This window comes from Silene latifolia, chromosome 1 (genome assembly GCF_048544455.1).
Source record: "Silene latifolia isolate original U9 population chromosome 1, ASM4854445v1, whole genome shotgun sequence".
In the NCBI taxonomy this organism is placed as follows: domain Eukaryota; kingdom Viridiplantae; phylum Streptophyta; class Magnoliopsida; order Caryophyllales; family Caryophyllaceae; genus Silene; species Silene latifolia.
In genome coordinates, this window is record NC_133526.1 from 105,932,191 (window position 1) to 105,959,667 (window position 27,477).

Below are 27,477 nucleotides of genomic sequence, written 5' to 3' on the forward strand. Positions count from 1 at the left end.
ATTTGATAAACCGTTTTGGTACAAGTAATTACGAATTACTAATCGATTTTGTATATGACATATTTTATGAGTATGTTGATTTTTAATATGTTAAAAATACATTACAATTTCACATGTCAAGTAACATGTCACATATGTCACAATTGACAAATGATAAAATAAAATGGACCTTCCATTTTATGTGAAGTGTACCGAAAATAGGAGGGTTAGGGTTTAAAATTGTGTTAATTATTTTTAAATGAGAAAACACAATGATTACCCAACATATAGCCATGCATACCTAGTTTGTCTTGGGTAGAAAAACAAGCTCATGCATTGGCCACCTTTCCCCCCTCCCTACCGGTTTTCTAGAGGAGAAAAGCCAAGGGTTTTTCCTCTCAAAAATTATTCACTACTTCATTTAATATTTTTTCTAGTGTTAGAAAATTATTCTCTCTACAATTTGTGGAAAATCTTAGAGAAAGAAAAACCTCACAAATTGCTCCTCTCTTGGCCGAAAATACAAGAGAACAAAAATTATATTTTGTGTCTAAATTTAAGCTTGTTTTAATTGATACTAGTCCAATATTAATTAAAATATTAAGGGTATTCCTTGGGTATAAGCTTTTGGGAGAGGTTCTGTTTTGAAACTTTGTTCATCCATTGTTGGAAAGCTCAAGAACTAACAAGAAGGAGATCTTGTTGGTGCCTAAAAATCCGAAACACAAATGTAAGAAGTGACGATTTCTTCTCTACTTTGTTTTATGTTTGCATGCATAAGATCTTGTATTTATTTTATGACCAAATAAATCAATTCATATATGAATATGTAAACTTATGAGATTAATTAATCCTAACAAGTGGTATCATGAGCCTTAGGTTGTTTGCATGCAAATCGGTTTATTGTTTTTCCGAGTTAATCTTATTAACAAATAAAACTTGTAATTTTGTGTTTATTATGATATATCACGAAATCACTTTGCATGTTAAAGTTTCTGGTCCTAAAATGTATTTGGGATATTTTGGTTTATTTATGGATTTTATTGTTCATTTTATATATTATTGGCATTAAAATGTGATTTTTATGAGAAAATGTCATTTTTGGACGAAAAATAGCTAAACTTCGAATTTTTCAGTGGTTTTTGGATATGTTTTCACATATATTATCTACTTATGGCATGTTAAATGTCGTGTTAAAATAAGTTGTTTTGCTCGAAATATGAATTTTATAATTTAAAATCGTATTTAAATGGGTAAATAGGTTAATATGAGTTATGTTTCGAATCTGGTTATGGAAATTTAGTATGTTGTCACATGAAATTTTAAAAGATGTGTGTAAAATATTTGGCTATACTGAAGTCTTTTTGCATGATTTATGAATTTTTGATGAAAAATCACATAAATAGTGACTATAATTAGAAATAATGCTAAAACATACTTCATGACTAAAGAAAAACGTCACATGTTGCATTTTATCATATATTTCAGATATAAAAGTGAAAATTTGATGAAAATATATTTTCTCATATTTTAATGGTCATATTTGTTAAAACCGATAAACCGCAACATTGTTTTTCTCGATAAATTTTCGAAATTTTTAACCTAAGTTTTGAACCTTATGAGTGTCATGGTATTTTTCCAGAATGTTCATGAGTTTAAATTTCAAATTTTGAAATTAATTGAAATTTTTATAATTTAATTTTAAGTTTATAGAATAAATTTTGTATTTTTGGTCCATAATGAACAATATTAAGAAATCAAGTTGAATTATTGTCATAAGGTTAGTGAAGACTAAGTTTTGAGTCCTAAGATTGTTAGGGTAATTACCTTGTACATAAATATGAATTTATGTAATTATTGTGATTTTAATAAGTTAAATCACGCAAATCCATAAAAACCGATAAAATATACGATACTGGCTCTTAAAAGGTGATTTAGCATAAAATTAAGCATGTTCATACATATTATAATGCTGCATTTTATTTATGATTGTCATATTTTAATTTTATGTAATTTTTTGAATTATGTAATTTTACTTCGTACGGCCTTAGTTTTTAATTGGTATTACCCGAAATGTATGGGAATATCGATTCGGTTGTAATTATTGTGATCTCGTATCACCGTTTTGTAATCTAATAGATTTATTTTTATTTTTATTACAAATTTATAATAGGAAATTATGTAATTCGTTTGGTAATTTAATTTTCCCGGAGTTTCCATGAAGACGGTGTTACCTCGAGATGTGTGCCAAGACCGAAGTTCAAGGGACCAAAGGAGTTGGTTTTCGAATTTGTAATAGTTTATTAGATTTACTATTTTAGGAAGGCCATACTAGGATTTTATTTTTATGCTTTGCATTTTATTTATATGTTGCATGCATCGCTAAATCGCCATAACTAAACATGCATTTTAAATCGAGTTTATCGACCGTGTCAATTACAATTATCGTAGTTCACCGCTTTAGTTCACTTAAAACGTGATAGATAATAAATTGACATGACCTCTCGCTAAATAAACAATTGAGACTTAGCCTTACCAAAAATTAGAAACCATGAAAACCTATTTCGTGAGGGAGTGCACTCGGCCCTACCGGGGTACAAACCTTGTTACGTAGGGGAAGTGGGTGATAAATGTCTATCCACCGAATTCATGTTGATGAGGGTTGTATCGCCAAAGCATGCCCAAGTTAATGTGAATTTGGATCATGGACACATTTATTCGAAATTTGGGTTGAACTCAACAAAAGTATTCTCGACCATAGCCGGATGTGTTTTGGGCTAAAGATAAATATTAATGTAATTTTATCGACCAAAAGTTCTAAAAGTAGAATCGATTAAAGAGTTAATCCACCGAGTTATATTAATGAGTGTTATATCGCCAAAGCGTGCCCAAGTTGATATGAATTTGGGTCTTGGAATCATTTATCAAGTTGGGTAGAGGTCACTAGATAAATGCAATAAAACTTGTTTAAATTAAAATTTACGAGTATTATTGTTATTTTAAAAACGACAAGTGTTTTATTCCTTCTATTTTTGTTTTGTAGACCACTTTTATTTCTCATAATAAATGGCCGCACCAAACAACAACGCTCACGCTCTAACTAATGTTTCATGGCTCCGATCCTTCATGGATCGTTGTAAACTTGAAAAAAATGGGTCAAATTTCTCCGATTGGGATGCCCAACTCAAATTAGCCGCTCAAGGTGATGACAAGCTTCGTTACCTCATTGAGGCCTCTCCACTCGAACCTAATGCTAGGTCAAGTGCCGCCACTAGGGAAGCATATGAGGCTTACCACAAAGAGTCTGCCGCTATCAAAAATGTGTTGATTTTTACTATGGAGGCTGATCTCCAAAGGAGAGCCTTTAAAATGGGCACCGCTTATGAAATCTATTCCAAACTTGTGACAATGTTCTCACAAACACCGAGGATCGTCCAATATGAGGCGGCCTCGGCATCTTTGATCTCAATTTCAAGGAGGGCCAAAAGGTTAGCCCTCACGTGCTCAAATTGTTGGAGCTAGTCGAGACATTGAAAATTCAAAAGGTTGAAATCCCCAAGGAGCTCATTGTTGATAGGATTCTTCACTCCTTATCCAAAGTCAAAGCATATGTGCAATTCCGGGTGAATTTCAATATGCAAGACAAGGACGTGTCTCTTGAGGAGTTGCACAAGTTACTTGTGCAAGCCGAAAGAGACATGGGGGTAAATATTAACCCACCTAAGGATATGCTAAATATAAGCACTCAGAGCAAGGGGAAGTTCAAGAAAAATGGGAAAAAGAGTAGGAGGCAAGCTCCCATGAACACCAAGGCTAGGACTTTTGAAGCTAGCACTTCCAAACCCAAGAAGGGTCCTCTTGATAAATGCCATTATTGTAATGGTGTTGGACATTGGAAGAGGAATTGTTCCAAGTATCTTGGTGACATCAAAGGTGGAAAGATCACTCCAGTAGGTAAATGACTATCCTTTCTATTATGTTTCTAATTCAACTATGGTATTTTGATACAAAGTTGTGATAATGTATCCCCTTTTTATTGTAAATAAGGGCCTCCTCCAAGCAAAGACAAGGGAAAAGAGAAGCAAGCTTAAGAAATCATGAAGGAGCTAGGAGTAGCTACCAATGAAGCTTGGCTTTTATTATTGTCTTTATTTTAATGTTATGAATTTTAAAACTATTTTGATTTCCGTGTTCGACATGGAAATGTGTGATCCTTTTAAACAATGGTTGTATTTTGGATTTTGGTGGCTTGGCTTGCAACCCAAGTCACCCCTTTTATCATATTTGTTTGTTCTAAAAGTTCGTCTTTATAAGCTTGCACATAGAAACATATGAACATCTACTTAAAGTGATCCAATAGACAATTATAATGATAGGATTCATTATATGTCCACAAGCTTGAGGCTTGTGTATGATCAATTATAAAGTGATGTTGAGTTGATGAACTCTCCTAAAGGAATGTCAATTACCAAGAACACTCATCAAATCTAAAATCTATTAGTCAATCTATGAGATAGTCCTCCTTCTACTTCAAAATCATTATTTGTGTCTCATAAGCTATCTTTGAATATCTAGTGTATTTATTCTAAAGATAGAGTGGGAGAAAAATGAAGACACAAAGAATACAAAGAATAATTTGTATGCTTGAGTAAATAAGATCTACGAAAGAAAGAATGATTTGTATACCAAAATAGAAAGTATACATGAATAGATGAGATCTACATGACAAAAGAGACCAAGTGAAGTAATCGAAAGAATATGTTCTTAAGATAAGTGAAGTAGTCAAAAGAATATGTTCTTAAGATAACTACACGAGGAGACCAAAAGATAGTTCTTAAAAGAAAATGACTAAAGAAAAGTCTCAACAAGAGATTTTGCTAGTTTATGACCTAGATATAAATAGAGTTTCAATATTGATATTTACTTAAGAGCCTAAATGAAACAATGTTGCATCCTTGAATATAAATGAGATTTATGATTAAAAGTTGCAAAGAAAGATATGCCGATATCTACAAGAGCTAAGTTAATTGTTAACCACGCTAGTATCGTTACTTAACCTCATTTTGGAAATGAAATGGTTAAACCTCCTTCCGAAAAGGGTATTTTGAGAAGGACGTATATTAAATGGGATTTCACATTTAAGTAATGACATTGCTACGCATCATTATAAAAATGAATGAGTTAGAGATTAAAATCTCTTTCCATAAGTTTAAGATTGAAACCTTTTCAAAATAGGTAGTTTGAAAAGATATGTTGAGAACATATATGGTTTTATCTTAATAACTTGGCAAAGCAAAATTGATTTCAATTCTTGAAATGTTTCGATTGAGTAGTCAAATACGAAACATGTGAGATTAAGTGGGAGTTTGAAATTATCATGTGAAGACATGAAATTTAGTGGGAGAAATCATCTTGTAAAATTTATAACTCATTACTCATTGAGAATGACGAGCTAGTACTATCTTTCACAAAGAAGTATTTGAGTTTTCAATTCTGGATGAAAATGGACTAAGATGAATCCAATCACAAAGTGGGATGTTGGATAGGCATTGAGATATGCACGTCAAATCAACAAGAAACGTAGGTTATTCATATCGATGAAAATGGAATTACCATAAGCAGTCACGGTCATTCATTGAACCTAAGAATGGTTGATTACATGATTAAAGATTACTAATGTTTCCGCCATTAGAATAATCATGCACATGTCCTATAATGAATCATATGCTTAAGAGCATGATGAGTCATTGGTAAGCCATATAAGAATCGTCATGAATTCTCGAGGAGAACTAATGAGCTATTCTAGTGTTTGATAGAACACTCTGTTATGTGACAAGAAGTTGCACATATTGAAGTTTCGAAAATGCGTAAGGATTTATGAAAATCCTAAGCTATTTAAGCTAAAAGGAGAAACAAGAAGCTTGAAAAGATACTTGGTTATAGTAAGAAGTTACTCAAAACTAGTATTTTCAAATTTGCTAGGACTTATGAGAAGTGATAGGCCAATCATCTTGACAATTGTTGCAAGATCCTACAAAACATATACCTGGTACATTATGAGTTGGAAGAACACTTAACTGGTGCAAGTTATGTCGTCCACCATAATTCGTTTGTTATGTGATAAGCAACAAGAAAGTTCTCTCAAAATAAAGAACCTTAACCTAGTTTGGGAAACTAGACATGTACTTGGTAAGATTCATGCTATGTAAGACAAACATGAAAATAAAGGAAAATGCAATTCAAGAGTTTGAACACATGGACACATGGTGTGTTAAACTCATGTTGCAAATGACAAGTGTTTACACACTTACAATATACATCCCAAGGTGGTAATATGGTATTGACTACCCGAATGTGATGTCCACATTTGTCGTTTGAGTTATTATTAACTCACCTTATACTTTGTTACATCCAAACGGGTTGTAGAGACAATTGAACCCCGTTAAAGTGAACACGGATTAGCATTGTATTCGCCCATAGTCACTTACATGAGGTGACGTCTCAAAGTGACTAGAGTGTGATGCGATTGATGGCAAGTTCAAGTGCCATGGATTCATGTGAGATGACTAGTCGATCACATAGGCAGACTGTTAGGAACACTTTGTCGGGCTAATGACCGCTTATAGAGTTCTGGCAAATTTATATAGCCTGGTCGTGGCGAGAGCTACTATAGTATTCTAATGAGTCAATTCTTTGACTAAAGACTGTTCGCCTAAGGTGGCACAGTTTCAGATTAACTTTGATTTATGTTACTACGACCTTCGTAAATGGGGTCAAATGGGCATTTTTTGGGTTATGATGGTTGTGGCTAATCGAAGGGAATAGTGCGATAGGAATTGTCCACCCCTTGTCAGGGTTAAAACAATATCTTAGGGCCACTCGAGGAGTAATGAACTGGAAATGCGTGGCCACGCTCGGAAGGTATCTATGGTAGATAATTCCGGTCAATCAGTTATTCTCCGGATCGAGGAAACCACTCTCGATATGATCACTTGCAAGTACGACCCGAAAGACACCTTGCATTGAGAGGGGGATAGTAATGGGACAAGAGAATTGGTGACGCACACTTGTCGAGGACAAGTGGGAGATTGTTGGAATAAGTGTCCTCCGACAATAATGCGATCACAGATGTCGATCATGATGATCACATGTTTAAATCTCATGTTTAAGAATACAAGAGGGATGTAATATTTTACAGTCAACTGGTCCACACATATCGGTAATGATTGGCTGACTATAGTTTGACATTACTGTCGTGCGACGGTGGTGATCAGTTGATCCCCTTAGGTCATACATATAGGGAAATACTCTTAATTGATTATTTAATTAATCGTATGCCAATACGAGTTAATTAAATTGCTTAAAATTGACGGATGATTTGTGAGTAAGATTAACGTGTCTTATTATAATTTGATTAAATTAGATACGGTCTAAGTAATCGAATTGTTTTATTACTTAGATAAAATTATTTTTTACGAAACAATTGAAATTCAAGTTGAATGAATAATTTATTATAAATACAAGACGTTGTAATTTATAATTTGATAAACCGTTTTGGTACAAGTAATTACGAATTACTAGTCGATTTTGTATATAACATATTTTATGAGTATGTTGATTTTTAATATGTTAAAAATACATTACAATTTCACATGTCAAGTAACATGTCATATATGTCACAATTGACAAATGATAAAATAAAATGGACCTTCCATTTTATGTGAAGTGTACCGAAAATAGGAGGGTTAGGGTTTAAAATTGTGTTAATTATTTTTAAATGAGAAAACACAATGATTACCCAACATATAGCCATGCATACCTAGTTTGTCTTGGGTAGAAAAACAAGCTCATGCATTGGCCACCTTTCCCCCCTCCCCACCGGTTTTCTAGAGGAGAAAAGCCAAGGGTTTTTCCTCTCAAAAATTATTCACTACTTCACTTAATATTTTTTCTAGTGTTAGAAAATTATTCTCTCTACAATTAGTGGAAAATCTTAGAGAAAGAAAAACCTCACAAATTGCTCCTCTCTTGGCCGAATATACAAGAGAACAAAAATTATATTTTGTGTCTAAATTTAAGCTTGTTTTAATTGATACTAGTCCAATATTAATTAAAATATTAAGGGTATTCCTTGGGTATAAGATTTTGGGAGAGGTTCTATTTTGAACCTTTGTTCATCCATTGTTGGAAAGCTCAAGAACTAACAAGAAGGAGATCTTGTTGGTGCCTAAAAATCCGAAACACAAATGTAAGAAGTGACGATTTCTTCTCTACTTTGTTTTATGTTTGCATGCATAAGATCTTGTATTTATTTTATGACCAAATAAATCAATTCATATATGAATATGTAAACTTATGAGATTAATGAATCCTAACAGTCCCTCCCTCACTTCTCTCAAAATGATGAATATCTTGATCAAGGCACAAAAATATAAATCCAAAAATGACAAAGAATGCAATGTAAAAATTGAAATGCAAGTTAGGGAGTTAGAATATTTACAAATGGTGGTTTAAGGAGGACTCCACCAAACTCTCATCCAATGTGAGATGTCAAGGGGGCATGTTCAAGGTGTTGTTGATGTTACTCAACACCTTGAAGAAGTAGTCGAAAGCTTGTTCATTGTCATGATAAAGGTCCTCAATAGATTTTTGCACTTGTTGTTCTCCGTGATGGTCTTGGTTCATAGCATTACCAATGTAGGGATTGAATATCCCTTCGAACTCATCATCCCAAAGATCGCAAACTTCGTCTACTTGATCATTAAAAATTTCTTGAGTTGATAGAGACAACTCTCCTTCTTTCTTCTTTTGGCCAATAAGGCCATCCTCTTCACTTGTCATGGGTGAGATTTTCAAGCTCTCTTTGTTGTTATTTCCTTGCTCATTGAATGGAGCATCATCAATTTTCTTTTTCCATTGGAATTCCAACTTCTTCCTATCATCCTTCCGGCTATAGTGATCAACCATAAAGCATGGCTCATGTAATCGGGGAGCTCTCATGGTCTTGTCAAGATTGAAAGTGATGGTTTCATCTCCCACTTCTAGAGTAAGCTCTCCGTGCTTCACATCTATCACCGCACCCGCGGTGTGCAAGAAAGGTCTACCTAGGATGATCGGAATATTAGAGTCTTCTTCCATGTCAACAATGACGAAGTCCATCGGGATGAAGAATTTGCCAATTCTCACGGGAACATCTTCCCATATCCCTAACGGTGTCTTCGTCGATCTATCGGCCATTTGGAGTGTGATGTTGGTACATTTAAGCTCTCCCATCCCTAGCCTTTTACTAACCGAATACGGCATAACACTCACGCTTGCTCCTAGATCACACAAAGCCTTGTTGATTGTGGTGTCGCCAATAGTACACGGTATTGAGAAGCTTCCCGGATCTTTAAGTTTCGGAGGTGAACTCCCTTGAAGGATTGCACTACTCACCTTAGTGAAGGCGATAGTTTCAAGCTTCCGGATCGACTTCTTTTTCGTAAGGATGTCCTTCATGTACTTTGCATATGCTGGCACGTGATTGATTAATTCCGTGAAAGGAATCGAGACTTCCAAATTCTTCACAATTTCCATGAATTTTCCAAGTTGGTCATCGAACTTAGGCTTAGCTTGACGACTTGGGAATGGAAGTCTAACCACAATGGGATCCTTCTCCTTGGCCTTTTCTTCACTTTTCTTTGAAACTTCTTGATTGGTGGGTTCTCCTTCCTTAGAGTTTTGCACAACTTCTTCTTTGTCACTAGCTTCCACAACTTCGTCCTCAACTTGCTTCTTTGGTCCTTCATATCTCGTACCACTCCTTAAGTGAATGGCACTAACCGTTTCATGTCTTGGGGGATTACCTTGAGGTGGTAATTGCCCCTTTTGTCTTTGAGAGTTTGAAGATGCTAGTTGGGTCAATTATGTTTCCAACATTTTTGTGTGGGCTAGGATGTTGTTGATGGTGATGTCTTTTGTTTGGCTATCTTTTTGCATTTGAGTGAAAAATTCTTGTTGATTCTTTTGCATTTGGAGGACCGCTTTTTGAACATCAAAACCTTGGTCATTTTGTTGATTGTATAGAGTTTGATTTTGATAACCTTGGTTTTGGTTGTAAAAGGGTCTTTGATTTTGGTTTCTCATGGGAGGTGGGGTGTATGTTTGTTGAGGGTTTTGAACGTTTTGGCTTTTTTTTTTTTGGTAAAATGTGAGATGTATAATATATATCAAAAAAAATAATTACAAGAATGATATTCAAGACTTTAGGTTCGATTCCCAGAAGGAACAAAACCGTACAACTCAATTTCCTAGAGTACACAGCCAATTCCTGTCAACACTTGACATTTGATCATTTCGTTTGACCTTGATCCTATGTCTCACACTGTCTTTAATCATTTGCACAACCCTTCCTGGACTCACTAGAACAGCATTAATCCTTGCATTGTTCCTCTGCCCCCATACATGATAGTAGCTAGCAGTCAGCAGTATTCCAGATTGCAGCATTTTTCACCCCTAGTCCTCCTTCATTTTGGCTTTTGTATGAGAGATTTGGGTGGAATTTGGTGTTTTCATTGTAATAGTTGGAATAAGGGGTACCACTTTTGTATGCTTGAAAAGCATTCACTTGCTCATTTGTTCCCCTACATTCACTTTGGTCATGTCCCAAAGTTCCACAATTCTCACATATCCCACTTGGGATTGATGAAGATGCTACCATGGCATTAACATGATGCTTTGGTGATTTTGAGGCTTCTTCAAGTTTAGCCATGGCCTTCTCAAACTTTAAGTTAATGGTATCAATATGAGCACTAAGTTGAGCGCCCAATTGAGTAATAGAGTCCACTTCATGCTTTCCTCCTCTAGTAGCCTTGTGAGCTCTACTATATTGTGAATTATGGACCGCCATTTCCTCAATCTTATTCCAAGTTTGATTATCGTCAACTTCGGTGAACATACCATTTGATCCCATGTTGAGAATGTTTCTTGAGTCTTCATAAAGACCATTCCAAAATTATTGTACCAAGAACCACTCGCTGAGTCCATGATGAGGACATGAGCGACAATTCCTTTGAATCGCTCCCAAGCTTCATACAAAGATTCTTCATCCCTTTGCTTAAAACCCGTAATTTGAGCTCTTAGCATGTTAGTCTTTTCCGGAGGGTAGAATTTTTTTGTAGAAAGCTAGAGCCTACTTCTTCCAAGAGTCAATTCCAAGAGTAGCCTTATCAAGGCTTTTCAACCATTGTTTTGCGGTGCCAATTAGAGAAAAAGGGAATAAGACCCATCGAACTTGGTCTTGAGTCACTCCGGTTTTTGAAATCGCATCACAATAGTCACAAAAAGTCTCCATATGGGAATGAGGGTCTTCACTAGGCATCCCCCCAAATTAGCTTCTTTCGACTAATTGGATAAATGCGGATTTTGCAATGAAATTCCCGGTTAAGTGTTGTGGTGGGGGAGTACCATTGGGTAGGTTCTCCTCGGTTGGTACGGAATGTGATCAAAATTTAGGCATTGTGGGTTGATTGTGTGATTGATTTTGTGTTGGGTTCTCCTCACCTTCTCTTGCAAAAGGGTTCATGAACTCAATAGTATTTGGTTGAATATCTACAACCTCACCAATACCTCTCAAAGTACCTCTAGCAAGTCTTCTATTGGTTGTCAAAGTCCTTTCAATTTCGTGATTAATGGGTAACAAGTTACCTTGTGATCTTCTAGACATGCAAAATATCAAACAACTCGGAAACAATTAGAACAAACCTTGAGGAGTTTTACTTCCCCAAGGCAAAGAAAGACACAACTAATAACAATCTAAGAAAATCAAATCAAGTTAACACCGTCCCCGGCAACGGCGCCATTTTTGGTCGGACTCACTTGGAGCTTAGATTTTCGGTTACTTGTCGTTAGGAGCACCTAGACCAAAACAATATTTATAACTTCACAAACAACTTTACTATTAGTAAAGAGGTAAGTAAAGGTCGGATCCCAAGGGACGGGTATTGATGTAGGATTTTCAATTGCAAGTAGCGGTGTCTAGGGGTGTCACAATTTGGGTTGAGATAAGAAGATCACTAAACTAAATAACAATTAAAGTAAACAAGCAAGATGACTAAAATAAGATGTAAACAATTGATTAAAGCACTAGGGTGTCATGGGGTCATAGGGGATTCATGGGAATTGATCATACAAACATATTCTCACATTATAAGCAAGCAATTATTGTTGTGATGGATCGAGTTGGTTTATATCTTACAATCCTAGGAAGGTTTGGGTCCCGGAGCCGAATCGATTAGATTGTACAACACCTACAAGTCGACTTAATCCTCCCTACTCAACTATATGCATGGTCTAATGAGACTCGAGTTGGTTTATATCTTACAAGTCTCATTGAAAAGGTAGGTGATGGGTAAAAAATGCAAGGATTCATAGGCTTGCATTTCATCAAACATAACATGTGCATAAGTTGAGATCACAACAAGCAAGCAAATAAATTATGAAAATATATTAAATTAAGCATGAATCATCCCCCATGTTGGTTACCCCTAATTACCCATTAACCCTAGTTAAGGAAACTACTCACTCATTATCAAGTTTAACATGTTAACAAGGTTGTCAATCATATTAACAAAGCAAAACATGATGAATAAATGAAGATGATTAACAATAATTAAGAAGGGATTAAGAGAATTATACCTAATGATAATTCCAAAATAAAGCAAAGAATAATAGAAGTATTTGATGAATGATTGGAAGGTTGTCAATCTCCCAATAATAACCCAAATAATCTTCAATTACCCAAAATAAAAGATAAACAAAAGAGAAATTAAGGAAATGAGATTTGTATTAAGACTTGATTAGAAGTTGATTACAAGATTAAAGAGAGATTAGAATTATATAAACTACACTAAAGATTGATAAGAAGAACATGATTAATCTAATTAGACTAATGGGGTATTTATAGTGGGGATTAGGTACACAAATTAGGGTTTACTAAGGGCTTCAATGACGATTAAGTCCTTGAGGAATCGCTCCTCTCAGAAAATATGCGAGTCTCCTTTTTGCTAGTCTTTCGAAAATATGCGCATCTTCAATGGAGGGAAGAAGAGGACGTGTGTGTCTGTAACACAATCCGGGCGTCCAAGGGTCGGGACGAGCGGATTCTCAGGTGGCTGGACGAGCGGCCTGCTGGCCTGGACGAGCGTCCTTGGAGGTTTTTGGACGGGCGTCCCTGTGGTAAAGACGCTCGGATTCTTGCAGTCTTAGACGGGCGTCCTGCCTGGTTTGACGAGCGGATCTCGTCCCAGCCTTCCTTTTTTTCTTTTCTTCTTCTCTTGTTCCAATAATCCTCCGGGATTTTGTCGGGGATGCAAGGATCTTTTTCATCATTGCCCATCTACTACAATATGTACAAAGGCCTTTTAGTCTTGTCTTCTCTGTGATGCTTGGTCATTAGATTTGATCAATTTAGCTCTATTTTGCCATGAAAATGCAAGTTTTGCACTTCTCTCCTACCAAGGAAACAAAACCTCAAAGAATATGCAAAACAAAGAACTAAAGATAGTAAATGGCCAGTATAGTAAAGAAATCATGCTGCGTATTCAGACTTGGGTTGGAGTTGTGATGCCTGATACCAGGGATCATGACTGGAGAAGGAATGCTAGATTGTCTAGATTGAAGGTAGGCATTCTGAACAGCATTCTGAATGCTGTTACTTATCATGTGTGGAGGCAAAGGAATGGATGCAGGCATGAGATGAAACTACTAAGGCCTGAAGGTTGTGTGACCATGATTCAGTACGAAATCAGGACTAAAGTTAAGCAACAACTCAAAGGCAAGCTAGCTAGGAGGGATCTTATGTGGATTGAAAAACTCATGTAATTATGTTTTTGTGTTTTTGTTGTGTCTGATGCTTGGGTCAGACTTATATAGTTGATGTATCTTGGTGCGCTATCAATATAATTTTACCTTTTACCAAAAAGAAAAGATAGTAAATGACCCAAATATGCACTAAAAAGAATAGGAACGGGGCTAATTCGGGGACTAAATATGCCCAAATATTGATCACATCACTAAAACGAATCTCATTTAATCGAATTACAACAAGATTCATATTCTTACTCACATTCGTGAATTATTCCATTTTAAGGAATTAATTAATCTGTATCAATATACAATTAATTAATTTTATCTATTAAGGAGATTGTCACTCAAGTGTGACCTTTAGAGGTCAACTCTAGTCAGGCAATCATTACCGATTAATGTTGACCAGTTGACTTATAAAAAAGAATCATCCCTTTACGTATTCTTATTATGAGTTTCAATAATGTGATCGCACTATTGTTGAGGACACATACTCCAACAATATCCCACTTGTCCGAGACAAGTCTGCGTCACCAATTCTCTTGTCCTATTACTATCTCCCACTCAATTCAAAGTGTCTTGCAGGTTGTTCTTGCAAATGATCATATCAAGCGTGGTTTCCTTGATCGGGAGAGTAACTGTCTGACCAGAACTATCTACCAAAGATACCTTCCGAGCGTGGCCACGCATTTTCAGTTCACTACTCCTCGAGTAGCCCTGTGATTTTTAAATAACTCTGACAAGGGGGTGGACAATTCCTATCGCACTATTCCCTTTGCTTAGCCACAGCTCATCATGGCCCAAGAAATGCCCATTTAATCTCATTTACGAAAGTTGTAGAGCATAACTCAAAGTCACTCAAAAACTGTGCCAACTTGGGCGAACAGTCTTTAGTCAAAGAATTGACTCAAAAGAATACTATAGTAGCTCTTGCCACGACAAGGCTATATGAATTACCAGAACTCTATAAGCGGTCACTGCCCGACAGAGTGTCCCTTACAGACTGCCTGTGTGATCGACTAGTCATCTCTTATGACCCTATGGCACTTGAACTTGCCATCAATCGACTCATATTCTAGTCACTTAGAGACGTCACCTCATATAAGTAACCAGGGGCAATTACTATGTTAATCCAGTTTACTTAAATAGGGTTCAATATTGTCTCAACAACCTATTTGGAAAACAAAGTATTATAGGAAAAGAGTTTTGAATAAAACTCAAATGATGAATGTATTATCACATATGTAAAATTGATACAATATCAATTACTTCATAATCTATAATCCATACTTAACATTGTATACAACTATACATCTCAACTCAATTGAAATGGCATGACTTATCATGCTAAGCCTATGAGAAGGCTTTGGTTAGTAAGTCTTAGCAACACATTGCACTTTCCCTAACCTTATTATAAACCTTTTCCCTTTGTTATGTATAATCTTTATTATAAAACTTTTGAGTACGTGTCTAAATCCAATCTAAACATAGGCTTCCAAACCTTGAATAACTCCCACTGATCTCACAGTGACTAGGGATAGGACTTTCGGTTATTGGAACGAACTACCATAGTTCCTCCAATTCACAAAACCGAATCCTAATATCATCCCCTCCTTCTTGCATATCTCATTATAGCAAGTGTACTCAATTTCTGTTGTATATATCTCATTGTTCAACTGCCTAGGATGTTTCTAGCAGATATCCTCTTTAAATAATATAGCCAAGTTGGTTCTCCAACCATCCTTATATGTTTAGAATATGGTTTTTGTGTAACTTATTGCCCATATATCCAATGATTATTTCTACACACTTATCCTCTCTAATCTATTAGTATAGATTCGGATACTAAAGATGTCTTGCACCTCTTCCTAGTCTCCCAATCACTTCTTCACGGAAGAGAGTATTGGCCCATCATTCTCAATGAATAATATGTTATCTACATATGAGACATAGAAGACATGTCATTAGTGCTTCTTGAGTACTAATGGATAGACTATATGGCTATATAATGACTTTCATATAAATTCGATTTATAACCTTTCGTCATACTCTAAGCATACAAATTATAAGAATGGTGATACATCTTAGCTTAATGAATTAATCTCGCTGCGAAAGTAAGTGGATTCAATTTCTACATTTTCAATACCTTTGAACTTGTCTAGACTCTTATCAATGTAAGAATATTCATTTAACGCTAATATCCTCTTAGAACCATCTTTATAGGTCTGGATACCTTAGAGATGTATTATTCCTCTCCTAAGTCTTTAATTATTCACAATGATCAATATGTCGTTCACATATAAGACTATTAACACCACATCCGAATCACATCCTAATATAATGAAAACATACAATTCAACTATTTAGGATTGTTGCGATTTACAAAACTCATGTAAGATGATTTTAAAATCCAACTATATCTAATCACATCCGAATCACATCCTAATATAATGAAGCGTTGTTGTTGCGTACAAAACCTTTGCCACCAACCAACCAAGCTAAATAAACATTCTCATGTTTGTGCTTGCTTCGGACTTTTGCGGAGTTGAAATTAGATAAAGCATCTTAATAAGTTACAGGCTTGTTACTTTCAAAAATAACATGACTCCTGTCCCCTTAGATTTCGAAGAAATATTTACTGATTTTGACCAGTAAGGAACGTCTTCCTACGTCTTATTCTCAGTTTGTGGCTCTTGAACATTTTCTCCCACTCTGTCTATAAGAAATAATCCTCTTTTCTCTAATAGACAGCATCACGAGCCACAAACCCTTTGTTCTAGTGATCATGTAGGGAGAGAGACCACATATTCACTATCCAAACAAGCTACAATTTAGGTACCATGCCTAACCATATCTCATATGAAATGTAGAGGATTGCTTTTAATTATGTTTTGTTTTACTGGAAATTTAAATGCGAGACAAATTTTTATAACAGAAACTACCTCCAACTTTATTGTAAAGATTCAATCATATCATAATGAAAGTGAATTTGTGATACCATATCACACTCCTTTTGGTGCATATAAAAGTCTTCACTTTATTAATCCCAATTTTAACAAAGTACTAATACTTTGGTTTTATAGTCTCTAGGTCTTGATACTTTTAAACATTCATTTGAACTTATTCAAATAATTTCTCTTCTTACCTCATTAAGTGGATACCAAGTATCTACCTAGTTCGTTGGTAAAAGAGATGAAGAAGTAATAACTCTTTTTGATTGAAATTGTATTCGACCATACACTTCAAAATTCTTTTCTAGAAGGAAGTCATGAATTAATCTTGCTTTGAATACAAGATTCGCACACACCAAGAGATTCCCAATCAAATGGTTTGGGACACTAGTCAAAACTAGTTTCTAAATGCAATTTTTAATCAAGAATTGAGAAATGATTGGGGTCACAAACTTGAGTCTTATATAATATATATAAATATGACATTTATTTTTAGTTTGAATATAATTACCTTGATTTGTATGGTTTCACCATAAACTTAATCGTGGTATATAAGGGCACAACGCTTGTTTCAATTGCATAATTGGGAAACCCTTTGTGTTTTATACAAAAATTTGAATTATATTCTTATTTAGAGTTTGTGTACATCATAACAATTATTGAGGTACATTTCTAAATACAAAACTAAAATGAGTACACTATAACACTTATATGTCCATAGATGAAATGACAACTACCCTAGTTTCATTCATGTAAATTTTAAATTTATTCCTGCTAGTCGTCATACGATTATTCAATGTTAGGATTCTAATGATTTACAAAACCCTCGGATAGTGTTATGAACACATCCTCCTTTAAATACCCATTTAGAAAGGTGGTTTTGGCATCCTTTTGCCATATTTTATAATCATGAGATGTGGTAATTTCTAACTTGATTCACAGATTTGTATCAAATACTCATGACGTGATAATTCGCAAGATTGCAATGTCAATGTCATAGATATTCAGAAGGAATATGTTGGAGTCACACGACCAACTTCCTCGATCTTTACTTATTTGGAGTTTGTCTCTATTTTAGTGTCTAATACCTTCTCTTTCGAGCCTAGTTCTATCTTTAACAATTAAGATAGGTACTTACTTCTTATTGCTCCCACTCACTTCAAGAATTACTACTTGATGAAGACTTATGTTCACATAAATTCCTAGTTAATCCTTCACAAGAATGAACTTTATCGTGGTATTTGGTCAATCAAAATTTCTAACAAATTAATTTACCAAATTATCATTGTCATGTTCTTAACAACTTAAGTGCTTGATGACAAGTGTTTAGGTTGAGCAATAAGACTTTTGAACCGTGGATGCATAGAAGACATTATCAAAATATATTTTGACTAATCATTACTTCTATTCACATTTCTTCACAAGAAATCATAGATATGTAAGGAATTTTAAGATGCTAATCTTATATTTGGCAATGCATGTAACATATAAAGAAAAATGCAAAACAATAAATAAATTTCCTAGTATGGCCTTTCAAAAAATAGAAAATATAATATTCTATTACATATTCGGAAACCAACTCCATTGGTCCCTTGAACTTCAAGTGACACGCCTCCCAAGGAAACACCGTCTTGATCGGAACTCCTTTCCGAATGGCACCGTCTTTAGGAAACTCCGGAATTACAAATAATTAAATAATAAAATGTACATTGCAATTCCTATTATACATTTGTAAAATAAAATCTAATACAAATGAAATAAAAGTGATACGAGATCACATTAAATTACAACCGAATCAATATTCCCTTTCATTACGGGTAATATCGATTAAATCTAAGGCCATACTAAGATAAAATCACTACGCCAAATCTGGCAATCAATAAGGAGCATATCACAACGGTTTAATGCATTTAATAACAACATTTAGATTACCGTTTTCCAAATATTGGCGGAAACCTAGACCGCGCTAATAGGAATAACGGTTTCCCTCAAAAACCGTTGTTATTATAATTTGACAACGACTGCTTAACAAACCGTTTTTAAAAACTTTTAACGGTTTCCAAAAACTCGTTATAAAATCACTCTTATCAACGGTTGTTAGAAAATCGTTACCAGTTTAAGATATCGGTATTTCGAAAACCGTTACTAAATTAACACCAGCAACGGTTTTTGTTACCCGTTGTTATGTTATAGCTACGAATTTTTTGTAACCGTTATTATTTTCTATTATGAGATAACGGTTTTTCAATTCAACCGTTGTCAGTATTTGATTATATTTTTCAATTTGATTACTGCATTCAAAAATGAACTTTAATAAATATTCAATTTGACCAATAATATTCAATTTGACCAAAATAATTCTATAAATATGTCTTCATAATGTTTTAGGTCAAATTCTAAATTATCAAACATTTACTCTCTAATTTCTTTCTAAATTTCTCTCTAAAAAAATAGGGCTGGTGTATCGGAGCTACAATCACATTCTCGTTACGCACAGCCTTTTACTTGCATTCTCCATAATCTCCCGGTTCATTATGGTGTGAATGGAAAGGGTTTAAACCCTAATTTTGGGTGGTTCACGCAAATGCTTCATAACTCCGGTTTCACCGCGGTTAAAAAAGTGTACCCTGTGTCTACAAACAAGCAAGGTTTGTAGGCTTCGCTTTTATCGTGTTTGACGAAGCCAACTGCCATGATAGTTTTCGTCAGGCAAGAAAATTAGGGGGTAGATTTGCGGGGGAAGATGCGGGGAAATAAGACTTCTATTCGGATGATAAACAACAAGGCCCTTATCTATGGGTTGCGACCCATCTTGATCATCATCTGCTGAAACATTGCAGGAAGCATCACATTCTTGCCACCGTGCCTATGTCATGGGAGAGAGAGGCCATTCCACCTGCGCTTCCCGGTGATAATGAAGGGCCGATCTACGACTTGCTCTATACCGAAATTCATAATGAGTATCCTAATACTTCATCAGATTCTAATAATTAAGTCTTTAATTATTATCTGGCATTGTAAGTTGTATTTGGATTATGGTGGTGGTTTGAATTAAAGTTTAATTATTTATGTTTTGTGTTACATTTTTTGTTACCCCATCCTCTGGAATTCAGAGACAATATCACCAGAAAAATATCAAACTTTTATTATAATGACTTAGGTTTTTAGGAGTACATTAAAATATCAAGCTAAAGAAAAAAAATTGCGTAAAACAAACGTTGACAAGCGTGAAAAAGCAAATGTGTAGTGTGGAGTTGAATGGAGGGAGTATGTTTTTTGTTACCCCATCCTCTGGAATTCAGAGACAATATCACCATATATGTCTCTTTCACCTTCAGCCCAATCCACACAGTCATTTTCCCATTGCAACGGCAATGTCCCCTGCTCGTCAATGCGACCTTGGCGGTGCAGAATCGGAAGTAGTAGGAGACGGTCAGTTTCATTCGCAACCCATAAATATGGGCCTACCCGCTGTTCATCCTGATCAAACCAGAGTCTCGAAGAGTCATTGTTATAGAATGCCCGCTCAAGTTTGCGAGCCTGACGGAAGCATTCCCGCTCCTCACCCTCGCCAAACTCGATGAGGGCGTACCTCCCGAAGCCATGATGCGCATCATTGTCCGGGTAGATAGTTTGAACCAAATTCAATCAGGCTAACCGAATCAAACCTATTAACCAGTCAAGGCTATACGAGAGTATAGCCTTTCCATGCCCGTCCTCTGTATACGGGAGATTGTGAATGATGCACGTAAAGAGTTTAGCGTACATAAATCTACTTGGGGGTTCTACAAGAGGTTCATATGATGCTTCATCATCATCAGCGGATGAATAATATGAACCACTATAAGTTGATGAACTTGACGACATAATCGATGTGGAAAATTAATGGAGGACTTAACAAGTTAAGAATTGGAAAGTGCAAATGGTAAAAGTTAAGATTGTGAAAATTATAATTCTACTTATAATGAGTTTGGGTTGTATTGGAAACGGTATAATAAGATAGTAAGAATTGGAACCGGTATAATAATAAGATAAGAATTGGAAACTTAACAAGTTAAGAATTGGAAAGTGGAAACGGTACAAGTTAAATAAGAATCGGTCAACTCTACCGTGTTAAACATATTAGCTTACAACGGTTATCAAAAAACCGTTGTCTAATTAGTAAAAACACAACGGTCCAATTACTTAACAAGACTAATGCATGCCTTGTAATTTTTACTTTTTCTGATTCAAAGTTGCAGTATTGCGTGTTTGACCATATGTATAACATAAAATGGTACGGTTCTTTGTTAAGTCGTTATCATATTACACGTATCAACAACGGTTGGACAGAATCCGTTTTAAAAAAAAAATTGTTTAATTATTTGTGATATTCTAGTGTTTGTGATTTGACTAATACATGCCCTGTAATTTTTACTTTTTCTGATTCAAAGTTGCAGTATTAATTGTTTGACCGTATGTATAACACAAAAAGATAACGGTTCTTTATTAAGCTGTTATCATATTTCATATATCAACAACGGTTATTGTAAATCCGTTGTCATATTACGCCAATAAACAACGGTTTTTCTTATAACCGTTGTAAATACAGATCCACTGTGAAAACTGAAAAGTTTGTGGTTTTACCAATGCATACCCTATTATTATTGTTTGTTTGACCATTATTCACCTCATGCATGCATGCACAATTAATACAAGTTTGAATGTAACGTATGGATGAAATTAATCCAATTGATTATAGCTTTATTATACTATAAATAGCATCACATTTCTAGTAACAATAAGAATCACTTTATTATTACTAACCTTTCTACTTCACTTTTTAAATAATCTACATATACATACATATCATAATTAAAAGAATGTCGTCGTCATCATCATCCGCAGTCGCACCTTCTCAGCAATCGGTAACCCGCTATATCAACCCGATTACGTGCATAATTCACAATCTCCCAGTCATACGCGATGCTGCTGGGAATCCAGCTTCTAAGTCTCTTAACCCATTGAGGGACATCCTCATTGAAATGGGTATTCAAATGTTAGGGCAATCTACCCGGCTTGGATTTCTGGTCATGGGTTTCTTGGATATGCTCTGATCGTGTTTCGAGGGGATGGTCTTGACGATTTTCGCCAAGCAAAACAACTTGTTGCAAGGTATGCATCACGTGACCATCAAAGGGGCAAAAGTGACTATTATAGCGACGACCCTAAGGATCGTTATGTTCATGTTGGGCCTCACTTATGGGTTGCTACCGCTGAGGACGCTCATCTGATGAGAAGGTTCATTCCGTACAATTTTATTAATGTACCGAAATCATGGGAAGACGAAGAAGTGCCTCATTTTGATCCCCATCTTGATGCTGATGTAGTACGCTTGATTTATAATCATATTTATCCTCAGTACCCACCTCCTAGTCAAACTCATGTTAGGGTGTTTGACTAATGTACTAATTAGTTAGCTGTTTGTTTTTGTGGTTTTTTTATTTTTATTGTGTTTCCTTTTTTTTCCCTTGTTGTACTGTTTTTTTTTTACGCCATTGTATAATATGCTCGTTTTAATATATTGTTCAACTCTTTATTACATGCAAATGCATATTAACATAGATTTTAAATAACTTGCGAACAGACAAATGAATGAAACAATAACATATAATATAATGACTACGGTAGTGCATAAAAACCGTGTTAGATCACAAACACCTCTAAAAAAAATGGAAATTGTAAGATATTAATAAGATAATTACAACGGTTCTTATAAGAACCGTGTTAAATTATGCAATTGCTGAGTAACATTATTTTAAATAACCTTCTTTCTTTCTTTATTTCTTCATTTCTTTCTTGTGGGAAATAATCTGTATACTTTCCCTTAATTTAGAAGGATTATAACGATTTAACAAAGATGATCAAAGGTCATAAAATAAAATACATAAACAAAAGTATAAGATTCAGAAATAACCTTTGGTCCTAGCAAATATGGCCTAAGAATAATATCAAAATTGATATTCGCCTATTAGTTGCACCCAAGACGATCTGAGATATGCCCTTTGATTATGCTAGAAATCAATCTAAAATTTTCTGTAAAATTTAATTGTCTTTGTGTTCTTGTGATGAGAAAGAGGAGGCTAGGTCAAGAAAAAGCATTAGGGTAGAACTAATTCTCTACCTTTCTTTTTATACAGACCGAAACTTGGAGTCAATTAAGAAAAGAAAAACTTTCCCTAATTTCGGCCAAGTGAACCGAAATAAGGAGTATTTTTCTCCTTATTTTGCTCTTTCCAAAAATATATAAAGTGTGTTAAATTGTCATCTAGTGAGGATCGAACCCATGACCTCTTGGCTTGTGTACCCTCACTATTACCACTATGACACATTCAACTTGTTGATATTAAATACAACTGATTATATTTAACTACGAATTAACAGATTAATTCGTCCAAACTAACCTTATATATATTTAATTTAAATATAACTTATTATATTTAATTTACGAATTGACAGATAATTCGTCTCAACTTAATATTATTTAATTTTCATTAAATAATTATCTCATCAACACATTGACTAACTTTTTAGTCATTTTGGGCATCAATGTAATTATATTTCTATAACCACATTTATCAAACACGTCCTATAGGTGTGACCTTTAGGGACCAGTTGATCACCGCCATCTGTATGATAATAACGTCAAACTTTCTAGCAAGCCAACCGTTATTAGGTAAACGTTAATCAACTGATTAAATATACGAAGTATACCCTTGTGAACCTGTAAGAGATTTACAAATGTTATCACACTAATTTGTGGAGGACACAAGCTCCAACAAACTCCCACTTGTCCTCACAAGTGTATGTGCGATAACCGATTCTCATATCCTAATATCCTATAAAATTTCTTCGTACCAAAAAAAAAATATCCTATAAAATTTCTCCCACTCAATGTAAAACAATTTGCAAATCCGAATTCACAAAGGTCGTATTTTACATGCGATCAGTATCAAGAGTGGTTTTCCCGACTAGAGAGTAACTTAACTGATAAACGAATCAACATTCGAGCATGGCCATGCATTTCAGTTACAACTCCTCGAGTGGCCCTGAGAAATAACTATACCTGATAAGGGTTGGATATTTTCTTCAACTCGAATCCTGCAGATTTAAGCACAGTATGAAATGACCCAGAAAAAATCTACTTAGCCCCAGTTACGGTAGACCGTGAGAAAGAAACCAAAGTCACCCAAAAACTGCCTTAATCTCAAGAGACAGTTGATAGTCAAAAGAATCAACTCTAGGAACACAATGGATGTCCTATCCACGACCTGGCACCGAATGTTATTAAACATTTAGGACTCCATTACGTTGTCACAAAAAGTTGTCCTACGAGGTATCGTCATAATCTCGCATCTGTGATCGATCAGTCAACCGTTTGACTTATGGCTCGTTGAACCCACCATCAATCGACTGCACAATATAATAGCCGGAGTTATCAGCTCACATTGGCGATTACGGACCAAAACAAATATAATGTAATTCATTCACTTTGTATGCGTTCAAAATTGTCAAGATAATCCACATGAAAAACAAAATATTATATATAAAACGATGAAGTTATAAATAGTATATGAAAAAGATAATGTATCAAATCCATAATCAAGTACTACAACTCAGGAACATGTTTAATTCCCATGGAATTAACATGCCCTACATGCTTATCATAATTCAACGGTTTGGTGAGAGGATCCGCGATGTTATCATCCGTCGCAATCTTGTCAATCACTATCTCTTCTTGCTCCACGTAATCACGGATCAGGTGAGCTTTCCGAAGTACATGTCTAGATTTGTTGCTAGACTTTGGCTCCTTAGCCTGGAAGATGGCACCTCTATTGTCACAATAGATGGTGATCGGGTCATTCGAACTAGGAACTACCGAAAGCCCTTGTAAGAATTGACGCATCCATATCGCTTCCTTTGCTTTGCCTCCGAGCGGCATAGTACTCGGATTCGATAGTAGAATCTGCTACAACACTCTTTTGGAACTCTTCCACGGACCGCAAAGACCATTAAGAGTGAAGACGAACCCGGACTGAGATTTTGAATCATCTCGATCTGTTTGGAAGCTAGCATCTGCGTAACCTGTTGCGCATAGCTTAGTATCGCCTCCATAACTCAATACCCAATCCTTAGTCCTCCGTAGGTACTTGAGGATATTTTTGACTGCTATCCAGTGTGTTTCACCTGGAGTCTTTTGGTACCGACTCGTCATACTCAATGCATATGCCACGTCTGGACGTGTGCATATCATAGCATACATGATCGATCCTATTGCAGATGCATAAGGAACACGACTCATGCGCTCTATCCCTGTAATACCCCGTATTTTTTTATATAATAAATTAAATGGATATTATTAAATATTAATTATTATACATTTTATAATACTAATTATATCGGGTTAATTGTTGAGTCGATAATTATGATAAATTATTTTATTTAACTCGCGTAGTATCGATACAAGTTATTTGAGACGGGTTTGTAACGAAATTCGAATTGTGAACTGACCCATTTAAGTTGGCCCAATATATGTTCAGCCCATTAAACCTAAAGCCCAATTAACCCTAACCCTAACCCTAATAGTACCTACCCCAACCCGCCTCCCTCATTTCTCACACCCTCAACCCGCCTCCCTCTTTCATCAGCCCAATTGGCAGCCTTTCACACAAAACGAGAGAGAGAGAGAGTGAGCTTGGGGTGTTGGCGGCGCAGCAAGGAAGAACTAGGGGCGAGTGTCGACACTGTGAGGCGGCTGTAGTGGCGGTTTTCGTGGCAGTTAGGTAAGCAGTTCCGTTCCTTTTCCTTTTTGTCATTTGTCGGGTAGTTTTAGTTAGCACGGTGTGTCTCAGGTGGGGTGGTAATGGTGGTGGATGTCGGGAAATTGTATTGGGTGGTTAGAGGCGTCCCTGTTGGTGGCGGTTAGGGTGACTGTAGACGGTGGAAATGGTGGCAGGAGGTCTTGTCGACAGAGACCATAAAAACGGGTTTGGGTATAGGTTTCAGGCGAGTTTAGATGGGTAGCTTTGGGGTGGTGCCACCGTCGACTAGGGGGAGGTCGACAAGGTGGTGCTAGGTTGTCTGTGTTCGTGGGCTGACGGCGAGCAAGGGCGTGGTGGTTGTCAAGGGTAAGGTCGTTGGTTGCGGTGGTGGTAAAAAGGAAAACAGTGGGTGTTGGTGATGATGCACGGTGAACCAGGCCAAATGCCAGCCCTGGTTCGACTCGCCGGCGGCGATCGACCAGGTGGTGGTGGTTGCTTGGTGGTGGGGACGAAGTGGGGGTCGTCCGTGGTTGTTGTGGTGGCTAGGTGGTGCGTGAGGGGTGTGTGAGTGTGTGAAGGGACGGTGGTGCGTGAGGGGTTATTCGAGTTGTTTTTGAAACGGGTTTTCATAGTTAATCGTTATAATTCGTTAATGGGTCGTATGTTTAACCAATTAATTTAATTCCGAGTTATTTAATTAATGAAGGACGGGTTTAAGTCGGGTTGTTGAATTGTTTTATGTTTGAGTCGGGTTTTCTTAAAATGTTTAATTCGTTCAATATTTTATCTATCATATTAGTTATTTAATTTAATTCCCGAGTCGGTTAAATAATTCAAGTCGGGTTTTGAGTCGGGACTGATTAAAGTGGAAAGTTACTATTTCTGGAAAGTTTCTATTTTGGGAAATTCTGTATTTAGTAGTTAGTAATAATAAATATTATAATTCGTTTAGGTGACGGATTCGTGAAGGATCGATAATCAAATTCATTGCTTTATTTTCGGGACTGCTTGAACTGCTTAATTGGATTTGCTGGCACTTTGAGGTAGGGAAATACACTTGTCCTATTATCGTCATAGTTGAATTGTGTTGACTTGATTCCTGGTTGTTGATTTACGTTATCATTTATATTCGGAAAGGTGATTTACTGATTTGATCGTATTGAGTATGATATCACAACATCGGGTAACTGGCATGACTTTATGATTTATCAGTTCAGTGATTTATATACATATTGCATTGCATTAATTACTGTTGAGCATTTCATATGCATTGGAGTTGGAGGAGGATGTGGTGGTGACGATGTTGAGATACGATGTGATGTTGTGATAAGGCCCAGGCGGGTTCTGCAGGACTTGCCCTGGTGTCCTCAGCTGTTGAGCTGGCAGATCGACTTCGGTCGATATTTATAGTCTACCGGGGATCGGTATGGCTGGGCGTTCCGGGGTATGAGATGTGTGTGATGAGTTGAGATGGAGATGGAGGTGACGGAGTATCATGCATATCATATTTTATTGTTTTATTGTTTTCCCTACTCAACCTCGTGGTTGACCCTGTGTATTCGTGAACACCTGTGATGAACCGTTTATGGGGAGCAGACTTGACAGGTTTAAGAGATAGGACGGGAGCGTGATGGGCGTGAGACACTGGATCAGACGACCTAGTAGCTAGATCATCATCTAGAAGACTTCACTTTTACTTACGTCAGTTCTTGTAATTTAATTTGAAAAGAGAATTTGTGATAATTAAGTTAAAATATTATATAAATTGCCTTGGAGTTTAATTTGTTATTCACTGCCTCGGGAAACCGAGATGGTAACAGTCCGTTTTATGAGGGAATGTCTTGACGAGGACTTCTTTTATAAACCGGGGTGTTACAAAGTGGTATCAGAGCGAACGATCCTCA

General features: G+C 35.9%; 1 protein-coding gene and 1 non-coding gene across 2 annotated transcripts in view; one reads left to right on the forward strand and one right to left on the reverse strand.

Moving 5' to 3' along the window:
- LOC141652310 (uncharacterized) overlaps positions 1 to 10,464 on the reverse strand; it is a 29,428-nt gene extending 18,964 nt beyond the window's left edge. The window contains exon 1 of the mRNA XM_074459819.1: positions 10,278 to 10,464. Within this exon, the coding sequence (XP_074315920.1) occupies positions 10,278 to 10,464 (187 nt within the window). The remainder of the gene's footprint in view (positions 1 to 10,277) is intronic.
- Positions 10,465 to 10,997: 533 nt separating this feature from the next.
- LOC141618226 (small nucleolar RNA R71) lies at positions 10,998 to 11,103 on the forward strand. The gene has a single exon (XR_012531334.1). It is a non-coding gene; the product is annotated as a small nucleolar RNA R71 (small nucleolar RNA).
- The last annotated feature ends 16,374 nt before the right edge of the window (positions 11,104 to 27,477 follow it).